Source organism: Brassica napus, chromosome C3 (assembly GCF_020379485.1).
Source record: "Brassica napus cultivar Da-Ae chromosome C3, Da-Ae, whole genome shotgun sequence".
NCBI classification, from domain to species: Eukaryota; Viridiplantae; Streptophyta; class Magnoliopsida; order Brassicales; family Brassicaceae; genus Brassica; species Brassica napus.
This window is the reverse complement of record NC_063446.1, coordinates 60,572,199-60,586,640: the sequence shown is the minus strand read 5'-3', so window position 1 is coordinate 60,586,640 and position 14,442 is coordinate 60,572,199. Positions and strand designations below refer to the sequence as shown.

Here is a 14,442-nt window from a genome sequence, read left to right as displayed (position 1 = left end):
TTGGAGATTTTAATGATTTATTTACTAATTTTACGATCATTCTATGATATATTTATGTATTTTCTTTTCACTCGTATAGTAATATATCTGCCACAGTCAATCCTCGCTACTGAGGCCATGATTATCCCTTCTTAGTTTAAAAAAAAATTAAAAAACAAATCAATCGCCGACCGCCACGTGTCAGTGGGGTCCGCGAACAGTGTAAGAAACTCACTAAAATCGATTCTTAATTAGTAGTTTTTGTAACCGATCCTTAAGGGTTTTGTGGGGTTCCACACACTAAAAAACTCACTAAGAACTCCGGATAATCATGCTATGAGGTTTTGTAAGGCCGAAGTCTTGTTGTATAGTTTGGTAAAGTTCAGTAAGGACCTTTAGTCTTTTGTAGAGTAGGGATCATGAGAAACACTTAATTTTGGATATATAATAAAAAAATACAATTTGATGACATAAATAAGTAAATCAATTATTTTAAATATTTTAAGATATACTACTATATAGCGCACACCGAATAAATACATCTCTAATTTTGTGGGATTACTTAATTCTACAGAGATGGAAATTTAATTATTTTTGGATATCACGATATAATAGTTTGTTGGACCATGTGAATAGAGAGAAGAACCAAGCTGCAGATGCACTGGCTAAATATGCTGTTCAACAAGATAATTTATTTGTTATTATGACATTCCCATTGTATGGTTGATTCAATTTCTGTATTTACCTTTTACGATTTAGTTAATAAAGCTTATGTGGTTAAAAAATAGTTGGAAAATTACCAAAAATTCCATTTTCAGAGTATCACTTTTCAAGTTTACACTAACCACTTTTACCCTCATCTTTAATGAAGGGTAAAAGACATTTATAACCTTTTAATTATTTTTGACAAAAAAAAAACATATGGTTAACTAATCTAAACTTAAAACATCAATTCTAAACCCTAAACCCTAAAACTTCAAATCTAAACCCTAAAACATCAACTCTAAACTCTAAACGTAAACCCTAAACCCTAAATCTAAACATAAAACATCAACTTTAAACCCTAAACCATGAACTCTAAACCCTAAACCATGAAACATCAACTCTTAACCCTAAACTCTGAAACATCAACTCTAAACCCTAAACCTTCAAATCAAAACCCTAAAACATCAACTCTAAACCCTAAACGTAAACCCTAAACCCCAAACGTAAACCCTAAACCCTAAACCTTATATTTTTCTAAAATTCAAACCCTAAACCTTCAAATCTAAACCCTAAAACATCAACTTTAAACTCTAAACGTAAACCCAAAACCCTAAATCTTCAAATCTAAACCCTAAAACATCAACTCTAGGGTTTTAGGGTTTAGGGTTTAGGGTTTAAAGTTGAAGGTTTAGGTTTTAGGGTTTAGAGTTGATGTTTTAGGGTTTAGAGTTAATTTTTTGGGTTTAGGGTTTAGAGTTTACTTTTTAGGGTTTAGGGTTTAGTGTTGATAGTTTAGGGTTTAGTGTTGATGGTTTAGGGTTTAGAGTTGAAGCTTAGGCTTTAGGGTTTAGAGTTGATGTTTTAGGGTTTAGAGTTGAAGGTTTAGTGTTTAGGGTTTAGAGTTTACTTTTTAGGGTTTAGGGTTTAGTGTTAATAGTTTAGGGTTTAGTGTTGGTGGTTTAGGGTTTAGAGTTGAAGTTTAGGATTTAGGGTTTAGAGTTGAAGTTTAGGATTTAGGGTTTAGAGTTGAAGTTTAGGGTTTAGGGTTTAGAGTTGATGTTTTAGGTTTAGAGTTGAAGGTTTAGTGTTTAGGGTTTAGAGTTGATGTTTCGGAGTTTAGGGTTTAGAGTTGATGTTTCAGGGTTTAGGGTTTATTTCAAAAAAAACTCGGGTTTAGAATTGATGGTTCAAGGTTTAGGGTTCGTATTTGAAAAAAATAGGGTTTAGGATTGATGGTTTAGGGTTTTAAGTTGAGTTTTAGGGTTTTGAGTTTGAATTTCGAAATAGTATAATTCAGAAAAAAATAAAAAACTTATTTTTATTTTTTAAAATTTTTATTTATTTAAATATTTATTTATTATATATATAAAGAACATGAGCATAAGAGTCTTTTGCCGCTCAATGAAGAAAATATTTTTTAAAATGTCCCTTTAGTGGTGGTAAAAATGAAAAGTAGTAGCATGAAATTGGTAAACATGTAATTTCCCCAAAATAGTTTTAGATAATGTTAATTATAAAAGTCAATGGATATTCTATTTGATTTATGATTAATTATATATTAGTAAATTTAATTATTTGTTAATGGTATTAACGGCCTTAAGCACTTTTAACATGTGAACTTAGACTAAAAAATAATTCAAATAATATTTTAGAACTTCATTGATAATTGATTATAGTTAACTGTGATTTTCGTTTACTTTCTCAATTTTTTTTTATTTTTTGATGAAATTTAAAATTTATTGATCTAAGCAAAAGAATGTTATTTACAAAAGAAGAACCTATTTAGAAGCTAAACTATATGTGGTATCTCAAGCTGTAGTTTAAAGAAAATATATCGAGATCAAAGTATGATTTCAAACCATCCCCTAAGCATTCCTCCTAGCTTGTCTCTGGCCTGTATTTGAGTGAATATATCATGTTCTTCATAGCCTTGTCAGTGAGTCTCCTCATCTGATCTGTTGTGTTTCTAGGTTGTTGATGGCGCCTAGTGTTTCATTCTCGCCAACTGTGGTAAATGAGCGTTTGAAATAGGAGTCGAGCTAAGAAAAAATCTACTCCTTTAGTGCCCATTCTTTGTAAACACTGAATTTTCCACTGCCAATCCGGATGGATGCAAGAGCCCACAAATTTACAGGCAGGAGCTTCCCATAACGTGTAGGAGTAGGGATAAGCAGAATACAAATGGTCTCTCGTCTCATCCCTTTCTCCGAATAGTTCACAACCTTGAATCATCCCTCATTGCCTCATACGATTCCCTGTAGATAGCCTATTCTTAATAGCTAGCCAAGTGATGAAAGAGTAGCGAGAGACTCCATGCGGGAACCAGACCATTAGATATCATCCATGAATAGTGCTCTACAAACACTAAACATTGTATGGTAATTCAATTAACTCGTTCTATTATGATAATAAAACAAGAAAAAATGAGAGAAAAAGACAAAAGAAAGAAAGAAAGAAAGAAGAGAAAAGTAGTCTCTCTCAACAAAAATACTTTATATATATAATATGGCTTGTATTTTAGGCAGATTATTATTGTTTAGATATATTTATTTTAAAATTTATTATTAGTTTTACTTTACGTTAATTTGTAACATGAAAACTCCTTTTAAATACTTTGTGAGTGCTAATTCTCAAAGACATTTGGATCAATAAGATCCCTCAAATTATATTATTAAAAAATAGAAATGAAAAATAAAAAAAACAATCTCTTTTTTTTCTTAGACTCAATCAAATTCAAACATGGGAAATTGCACCCTATAACTAACAAGAAAAAACGAAATTAACCAAACTCCATTCTCTCTCTTCCTATATCTCTCTATCTTCTCTCTAGAAATCTAATTTTGTTTTTTCTTTTGGTTATTTCACCAATTATCCCTTCAAACAATTGTTTAAAATATTTTTGTACACTTGTATTTCTTTCATAACTATATTTTAAAATATTTAACTTTATTCACTAGAAACTCAATAGAGTTAATGTAGATGGCCTAGGGCCATATTCTCATATCATTTATATAATTTTTTAAAAAACATTGCAATTCTCTCAAACGGATATTTTCAAATTTTTGTCACAAAAAAGTTTTCAAAGAAAAAATAACCAAAAAATATTAGTTAACTTTAGGGTTTTAGATATATATATTACATTTAAATAAAATTTATTTTAGTCATTTTTCTCTTTAAATACTTTTTTGTAAAAATAAACTAAAAAATATTATCATAGAAAATTTTTCTTAAAAATATCGATCCAACGATAATAATTGCTTCAATTTTAAATGATGACTTCGCATTTTTGGCAAAGAGATGCGATATTTTTATTCCAGCGCGACAAAATAGCATTCACCTAATTTTAAATAGTTTATTGTTTGAATAATTTGTCGTGTGATTAAAAGACGAGTGAACAAAGTTGTCAAAATATAGTTCAATACCATTCATTATTGTTGTTTTAAACATGTTTGATTGATATATAATTTATTAGTTTAATACAAATTATTCAAAATTCCAATTAAATACAATATACAATCTTTAAAAAAAATTAAATACACTCCATACTTTACTTTAGTTGATAATTGGCGTTTATTACTATTACGTTTTTAATGTCGACAAACTTTGTTATTACTTATTAAGCAAAAATACTTTATGGTTTCTTGTATATTCAGCGTCATGGTGAGAACTTTTAAGAAGTTGTTTTCATTTTTGCTTGAACATCTAAATTGTTATTTAAGAAAAAAATCTGGTGTACACTCAGTCAAACTAGTGCTGCCCTAAATAAAACATAATCCTAGCAACCTGATAACAATAAAAAGTCTATTTAATACATCGATTAGAGAAAATAATTATGACACGTTTATATAATACGCTGTTTGTAATTGTATGAATGAAAAAAAATATTTCTCAGACTAAAATGTCCACATCCTCAGCCCAAGCTAACTTATGTTTTTATAAAAAAAATGTTCATAAAAAATTGATCCGCGCGATTGAATAAACACATTTTTAAAGTGCAATTATTATACTTCTGTGTCAGTAGAGTACTCAACTAGTGCATGATAATGCAGTATGTCTGTATGTGTAGTCTTTTATATATTATTTGAATTATATTGGATAGAAAAATTCTAGCACAATTCCTAATATAAGCCATGTAGAAAAGAAAGATAAATCTCTATATATATAGTTATTGAAAAAATAGATTTATGAATAACATGAAACCTAAATCACTCTTTTGATAAAACGTACTTACACATGATAGACATACTTTATCATCATATTAAACCTAACTTTACATATATTCGCGTTACACAAAAACTAAAGCAAATATATATAAACATACATAAAAATATATTCTTTTAAAAATAATATATTGAAAATATGTTCATTTTTAAGTAAATTTATTTTCGTTTCGCTAGTAGATATTTTTTTTATTTTGGGGTTTGATTCGCATTACACATGCTGGTTTGCTAGATGAGTGTTTTCAAATTTAGTTTTGCAATAAAAATTATTTCTGCTATGATGAATTTTTAACATATATAAAGAATTTAATATTTAATTTATTATTAAATATTTAGATGTATAAGTATTTGTAAAATTATTTTATGTGATAAAAAGTTTATCTATTGTGATAAATGTTTTCTTATATAAAAAGAGTATGATGTTCAATTTATTATTAAATATTTCGGACACATAAGAACTTACTTATCAAAGATTCATAATAGTCTTTGAACTGATAATACATCAATTTATAAATATTTGTAGAATTATTATGCCACTAGATGCAGGCAAAACAAGTATATCTAAAAAACGTGAGAAACTCTATAACACATGTTTTTTAGTGAAGGATTAGGGAATAAAGTAAAATATAATTATATAAATAATTATCAATATTTTTATTATTTATTGAGAAATTCATGCACGTGCAGCCGTTGATATGCTCATACCTTTTCTTCTCTGTGCTTTCCAGATCCTCCTTCAACCCCAAAACTCATTCCTCTTATATATAGAACCTCCATCAACCCCAAAACTCATTCCTCTTACATAAGATTACCATATCATTAAAAAGGCGACCTCACCAAAAAAAAAATAACATGACAAAGATGTTTTACTATGTGATTCTCCCTTTAGCTCTTCTTGTCATTGCTTACAAATTCATCTTCAGCTATAGAACGCAGCGTTTCAACCTCCCTCCCTCTCCGCCTCACTCTCTCCCCATTATCGGCCACCACCGCCTCATTAAACCTCCCGTCCACCGTCTCTTCCATGGACTCGCCAAAACACACGGCCCAATCTTCTACCTCCGACTAGGTACCCGCCGTGCGGTTGTCATCTCTTCCTCCGCACTCGCAAGAGAATGCTTCACGGGTCATAACGACGTAGTTGTATCGAACCGCCCTCGCTTACAACTACACAACCATTGCGACCACACCTTACGGTGACCACTGGCGTAACCTCCGCAAAATATGCTCCCTCGAAATCGTCTCCTCAAAACGTCTCGCAAACTTTCTCCACATCCGCAAAGAGGAAATCCACCGCATGCTCACGAGACTCTCACGTGACGCACTCATCAGCAAAGAGGTCGAGGTCGAGTCCTTGTTTTACGATCTAACGTTCAACAACATCGTGAGGATGGTTACGGGGAAGATCTATTACGGAGAAGATGCTAGTGACAAAGCAGAAGCAGATACGTTCAAGAAACTCATTGCTTATATTACCAGTACTAGTGGCGCGAGGCACCCTGGTGAATACTTGCCATTCTTGAAAATATTCGGAAGGAGTTTTGAGAAGAAAGTGAAAGCTGTAGGAGAAGCCATGGATGCGATCTTGCAGCGTCTGCTTGATGAGTGTAGAGGAAATAAAGACGGTAACACAATGGTTAATCACTTGCTCTCTTTGCAACAACAAGACCCAGAGTATTACAGTGAGGTCATCATCAAAGGCCTAATGCTGGTAACAACCAAACACAGTCATTTTGTCACAACGACAACATTAACACACATATATATGCACACATATAACGAAGCATCGTATTATTACTTTTAACAAATTTATTTATTATATATATATATATATGTATATAAATTAGAAAACGAGAAATTTGTAAATAGATGAAATTAAAATATCAACTTATTTTTTGTTGAAATATAGCCACTGAACTAAATAATATTAATATATTGACTAATTATTACGATTTATTTATTTTATAATATAAATATATATATATATATCTTTTCATGAGCACTAGTATATATATATTACGACATTAATATATATATAACAAATGAGCTAATAATAGTCTGCAAAACAGGGTATCATGTTTGCCGCATCAGAAACATCGGCCGTGAAAATAGAGTGGGCGATGGCGAGTTTGTTGAATCATCCAGAGTTGTTGGAAAAGTTGAAACTAGAGATTGACGAGAAAATCGGACAAGACCGCTTGATCGAGGAAACAGACATTCCAAACCTGCCTTACCTCCAAAACGTAGTGTCGGAGACACTCAGGCTATATCCAGCAACGCCGCTTCTTGTGCCAAGATTAACAGTAGAGGACATCAAGATCGGAGGCTACGACGTGCCTCGTGAGACGATGGTCATGGTGAACGCGTGGAGTATACACAGAGATCCAGAACTGTGGACGGAACCAGAGAGGTTTAATCCAGATAGGTTTAACGGTGGAGGAGAAGGAGAAAAGGACGATGTCCGTATGCTGATAACCTTTGGAAGTGGACGGAGAATGTGTCCCGCCGCAGGATTAGCGAACAAGATTGTGACGTTGGCGTTAGGATCTTTGATTCAATGCTTTGATTGGGGAAGAGTCAATGGCAAAAAGATTGATATGACTGAGGGTCCAGAGATGGCAATGCGTAAGGTGGTGCCGTTACGAACCATGTGTCAGCTTCGACCCGTTATGAATAAGCTTCTTACCGAGTCAAAAGTTTAGTTTTGCTAGTGTGTTTCTATTGAGAAAAAAAAAACTATTATGCCAATAAAGTGTGTAGATACACTTCGGTGCTTCTCTGTACTATATTTGTAATGCCAATAAATTGAAAACCCTAGCATATTTTTCCTTCTACCCTGTCTCATTTCACATATATATTACCATGTTTTTAGATTGGTTTTTGAGCTTATTTCGAACAAACTAAAAATGAGCTTGAGCATACAAGAAAGAAAGATTCAACATATACCGGTATAAGAATGAACTTTTTTCTTTAGTATATATGTATGTATGTTAAAAAGATATGTTATTTATTTTCAAATATATATAAAGTTTTTTGACAAAAAATTAAATTGAAAACTACATTCTATTAATTCGACGTGTGATCTGCGAATTATAGCTTGTATGTCGGTTTGGTACTAAGCGATATAATCCAATAATGTATTCTTCTTTCTTTCTTTTTTCTAACCAATTCAATAAAGTATTCGAAAAGATATAGTGTAAAAGTTAGACCGCCCCATTAGTGAATTCACGGGGGTTCACACAGATTCCAAAAAAAAAAAAAATTAAAATAATGAATAGTGATGAACATGTCTCTCTCCACCTCTTCCTAGTAAACCGAGTTTATCACTGTAGCGCGAGCCCCACGGCACGTGGCGGCCCGCGATTGGTCCGATTAATTTTTTTTTTTTTAAAAAAACAAAAATCAAACAGAAAAAAATATAATAAAAAAATACTTTGTGAACCCTTTTCATGGGGTTCACTAATAGAGGTGCTCTTATATGCAATACAGTTTTGCATGGTTTTGGCTCTTTTCCTAAGAGCATTGGAATATCCGATGTACTTCTATAATTTCATTTAAAATAAGAATCTCTATTATAGAGGTAAAAATGCAATAATATATGTTTTTATAATAGAGTTCTTCTATTTTAAAGTAAAATATAGAAAAAAATTATTTTTTACCTCTATAATTAGAGGTGAAAATAAAATATTTCTATATTTTCTCTTATAAATAGATGCACTCTATTACATTGAAAAATTTTCATCTCTATAATAGAGTTTTTCTATTTTAGAAGAAAATATAGAGATAAAAATATGGGTGGGTTGAAAATGGTCTAAGTGATGAATGATTAATAACGACTACTGCTGCGCTTGGGAAATCCCCTAGACTATATTTGCGAAGTGATTTTGCCACATGCCCTTTCTACAATCAATTTCACAAAACAAATATGACATCCCCTAGACTATATTTGCGAAGTGATTTTGCCAAATGTCTTTTCTACAATCAATTTCACAAAAAAAATATTACATGGCTAATGAAATTGATGACATGACTTCCGGAAAAATATGACATGGATAATTTCATTTAATGTTGATTTATATTTTGGCAAACTTATTAGAATATGGTAATAATTCATATATTACATTTAATATTGATATTTCTTTTTGGTAAACTTTTTAAAATATGGTAATAACTCATACATTATCTATAAAATAAATATATTCATATATTACATTTTAAATTTCGAAATATTATTATCTTTGTATAATTATAAAATTTGTATTACTAAACCTTTCAAAAATTTCTACAATTTTTTTAAAATTTAAATATCTAATCGTAAGATCATTAGTTTCTTATATATCTACAAATTTTATAAATATTGTTTTGGCTAAATTTTTGATAATTATACAATTTTATATCATTTTTATTAGTTTTATGCAAATTGATTTAATATATATCAAATCTATATTAAATATTAGTAAAAAAATAGTAAAATCTATAATATTTAATAAAATTTATTTTTAAATATAATTTAAGTTTAAAAAGTTACTTATGCGCAGGAAAACACCTAGTTACTATTTTAATTACCATGCAAAATCTTGTATATAAAAAAACTATTATGCGAATAAAGTGTGTAGGTACACTTCGGTGCTTCTCTGTAACCAAAACTATATGTGTAATGCGAATAAATTGAAAACCCTAGCATTTTTTCCTTTTACCCTGTCTCATTTCACATATACATATTACCATGTTTTTAGATTGGTTTTTGAGCTTATTTCGAACAAACTAAAATGAACTTCACCATACAAAATAAAGATTCAACATAGACCGATAAATCTCTATATATATAGTTATTGAAAAAATAGATTTATGAATAACATGAAACCTAAATCACTCTTTTGATAAAACGTACTTACACATGATAGACATACTTTATCATCATATTAAACCTAACTTTACATATATTCGCGTTACACAAAAACTAAAGCGCATATATATAAACATAGATAAAATTATATTCTTTTAGAAATAATATATTGAAAAATATGTTCATTTTTAAGTAAATTTATTTTCGTTTCGCTTATTATATAGATTTAGCAGATATATTTTTTTTTTTGGGGTTTGATTCGCATTACACATGCTGGTTTGCTAGATGAGTGTTTTCAAATTTAGTTTTGCAATAAAAATTATTTCTGCTATGATGAACTTTTAACATATATAAAGAATTTAATATTTAATTTATTATTAAATATTTAGATGTATAAGTGTTTGTAAAATTATTTTATGTGATAAAAATTTTATCTATTTGATAAATGTTTTCTTATATATAAAGAGTATGATGTTCAATTTATTATTAAATATCTCGGACACAAAGAACTAACTTATCAAAGATTCATAATAGTCTTTGAACTGATAATACATCAATTTATAAATATTTGTAGAATTATTATGCCACTAGATGCAGGCAAAACAAGTATATCTAAAAAACGTGAGAAACTCTATAACACATGTTTTTTAGTGAAGGATTAGGGAATAAAGTAAAATATAATTATATAAATAATTATCAATATTTTTATTATTTATTGAGAAATTCATGCACGTGCAGCCGTTGATATGCTCATACCTTTTCTTCTCTGTGCTTTCCAGATCCTCCTTCAACCCCAAAACTCATTCCTCTTATATATAGATCCTCCTTTAACCCCAAAACTCATTCCTCTTACATAAGATTACCATATCATTAGAAAGGCGACATCACCAAAAAAAAAATAACGTGACAAAGATGTTTTACTATGTGATTCTCCCTTTAGCTCTTCTTGTCATTGCTTACAAATTCATCTTCAGCTATAGAACGCAGCGTTTCAACCTCCCTCCCTCTCCGCCTCACTCTCTCCCCATTATCGGCCACCACCGCCTCATTAAACCTCCCGTCCACCGTATCTTCCATGGACTCGCCAAAACACACGGCTCAATCTTCTACCTCCGATTAGGTACCCGCCGTGCGGTTGTCATCTCTTCCTCCGCACTCGCAAGAGAATGCTTCACGGGTAACGACGTAGTTGTATCGAACCGCCCTCGTTTCCTGACTTCCAAATACATCGCTTACAACTACACAACCATTGCGACCACACCTTACGGTGACCACTGGCGTAACCTCCGCAAAATATGCTCCCTCGAAATCGTCTCCTCAAAACGTCTCGCAAACTTTCTCCACATCCGCAAAGAGGAAATCCACCGCATGCTCACGAGACTCTCACGTGACGCACTCATCAGCAAAGAGGTCGAGGTCGAGTCCTTGTTTTACGATCTAACGTTCAACAACATCGTGAGGATGGTTACGGGGAAGATCTATTACGGAGAAGATGCTAGTGACAAAGCAGAAGCAGATACGTTCAAGAAACTCATTGCTTATATTACCAGTACTAGTGGCGCGAGGCACCCTGGTGAATACTTGCCATTCTTGAAAATATTCGGAAGGAGTTTTGAGAAGAAAGTGAAAGCTGTAGGAGAAGCCATGGATGCGATCTTGCAGCGTCTGCTTGATGAGTGTAGAGGAAATAAATACGGTAACACAATGGTTAATCACTTGCTCTCTTTGCAACAACAAGACCCAGAGTATTACAGTGAGGTCATCATCAAAGGCCTAATGCTGGTAACAACCAAACACAGTCATTTTGTCACAACGACAACATTAACACACACATATATATGCACACATATAACGAAGCATCGTATTATTACTTTTAACAAATTTATTTATTATATATATATATATATGTATATAAATTAGAAAACGAGAAATTTGTAAATAGATGAAATTAAAATATCGACTTATTTTTTGTTGAAATATAGCCACTGAACTAAATAATATTAATATATATATTGACTAATTATTACGATTTATTTATTTTATAATATAAATATATATATATATATATATCTTTTCATGAGCACTAGTATATATATTACGACATTAATATATATAACAAATGAGCTAATAATAGTCTGCAAAACAGGGTATCATGTTTGCCGCATCAGAAACATCGGCCGTGACAATAGAGTGGGCGATGGCGAGTTTGTTGAATCATCCAAAGTTGTTGGAAAAGTTGAAACTAGAGATTGACGAGAAAATCGGACAAGACCGCTTGATCGAGGAAACAGACATTCCAAACCTGCCTTACCTCCAAAACGTAGTGTCAGAGACACTCAGGCTATATCCAGCAGCGCCGCTTCTTGTGCCAAGATTAACAGTAGAGGACATCAAGATCGGAGGCTACGACGTGCCTCGTGAGACGATGGTCATGGTGAACGCGTGGAGTATACACAGGGATCCAGAACTGTGGACGGAACCAGAGAGGTTTAATCCAGATAGGTTTAACGGTGGAGGAGAAGGAGAAAAGGACGATGTCCGTATGCTGATAACCTTTGGAAGTGGACGGAGAATGTGTCCAGGCGCAGGATTAGCGAACAAGATTGTGACGTTGGCGTTAGGATCTTTGATTCAATGCTTTGATTGGGGAAGAGTCAATGGCAAAAAGATTGATATGACCGAGGGTCCAGAGATGGCAATGCGTAAGGTGGTGCCGTTACGAGCCATGTGTCAGCTTCGACCCGTTATGAATAAGCTTCTTACCGAGTCAAAAAGTTTAGTTCTGCTTCAGTTTGTTTCTATTGAAAAAAAAACTATTATGCGAATAAATTGTGTAGTTACACTTCGGTGCTTCTCTGCAACTAAAACTATATGTGTAATGCGAATAAATTGAAAACCCTAGCATTTTTCCTTTTACATAAATATTACCATGTTTTTAGATTGGTTTTTGAGCTTATTTGGAACAAACTAAAAATGAACTTGAGCATACAAGAAAGAAAGATTCAACATATACCGGTAAAAGAATGAACTTTTTTCTTTAGTATATATGTATGTATGTTAAGAAGATATGTTATTTATTTTCAAATATATATAAAGTTTTTTGACAAAAAATTAAATTGAAAACTACATTCTATTAATTCGACGTGTGATCTGCAAATTATAGCTTGTATGTCGGTTTGGTACTAAGTGATATAATCCGATAATGTATTCTTCTTTTTTTTTTCTAACCAATTCAATAAAGTATTCGAAAAGATATAGTGTAAAAGTTATATGCAATACAGTTTTGCATGGTTTTGGCTCTTTTCCTAAGAGCATTGGAATCTCCTATGTACAGTTCTATAATTTACTTTAAAATAGGGATGTCTGTTATAGAGATAAAAATGCTATAATATATATTTTTATAATGGAGTTTTTCTATTTTAAAGTAAAATATAGAAATTTTGTCTCTATAATTAGAGGTGAAAATAACATATTTCTATATTTTCTCCTATAAATAGAGGCACTCTATTACATTGGAGAATTTTCATCTCTATAATAGAGTTTTTCTATTTTAGAAGAAAATATAGAGATAAAAATATGAGTGGGCTGAAAATGGTCTAAGTGATGAATGATTAATAATGACTATTGCTGTGCCTGGAAAATTCACTAGACTATATTTGCGAAGTGATTTTGCCACATGTCTTTTCTACAATCAATTTCACAAACAAATATGACATCCCCTAGACTATATTTGCGAAGTGATTTTGCCATATGTCCTTTCTACAGTTAATTTCACAAAACAAATATGACATGGCTACTGAAATTGATGACATGACTTCCGGAAAAATATGACATGGATAATTTCATTTAATGTTGATTTATATTTTGGCAAACTTATTAGAATATGGTAATAATTCATATATTACATTTAATATTGATATTTCTTTTTGGTAAACTTTGTTAAAATATGGTAATAACTCATACATTATCTATAAAATAAATATATTCATATATAACATTTTAAATTTCGAAATATTATTATTTTTGTATAATTATACAATTTGTAATACTAAAGCTTTCAAAAATTTCTACATTTTTAAAAAAATTTAAATATCTAATCGTAAGATCATTAGTTTCTTATATATCTACAAATTTTATAAATATTGTTTAGGCTAAATTTTTGATAATTATACAATTTTATATCATTTTTATTAGTTTTATACAAATTGATTTAATTTGTATCAAATCTATATTAAATATTAGTAAAAAAATAGTAAAATCTATAATATTTAATAAAATTTATTTTTAAATATAAGTTAAGTTTAAAAAGTTACTTACTGCACTTAGTGCAGGAAAACACCTAGTTACTATTTTAATTACCTTGTAAAATCTTGTATATAAAAAAACTATTATGCGAATAAAGTGTGTAGGTACACTTCGGTGCTTCTCTGTAACCAAAACTATATGTGTAATGCGAATAAATTGAAAACCCTAGCATTTTTTTCCTTTTACCCTGTCTCATTTCACATATATATATATATATTACCATGTTTTTAGATTGGTTTTTGAGCTTATTTCGAACAAACTAAAATGAACTTGACCATACAAAATAAACATTCAACATAGACCGGTAAAAGAATGAAAAAATTTCTTAGTATATATGTATGTATGTTAAGAAGATATGTTACTTTTTTCAAGTTATATATATACAGT

General features: G+C 30.8%; 1 protein-coding gene and 1 pseudogene across 1 annotated transcript; both read left to right on the top strand.

Annotated features, from left to right (window-relative positions):
* The first annotated feature begins 5,682 nt into the window (after positions 1-5,682).
* On the top strand, positions 5,683-7,643 carry LOC106391585 (annotated as a pseudogene).
* A 2,920-nt stretch (positions 7,644-10,563) lies between these two features.
* Positions 10,564-12,876, top strand: LOC106394102 (cytochrome P450 81F4-like). Its single transcript, XM_048751533.1, has 2 exons — positions 10,564-11,532; positions 11,897-12,876. Exons 1-2 carry the CDS (start codon positions 10,663-10,665, stop codon positions 12,641-12,643), a joined length of 1,617 nt encoding a protein of 538 aa, XP_048607490.1. The 5' UTR covers positions 10,564-10,662; the 3' UTR covers positions 12,644-12,876.
* The last annotated feature ends 1,566 nt before the right edge of the window (positions 12,877-14,442 follow it).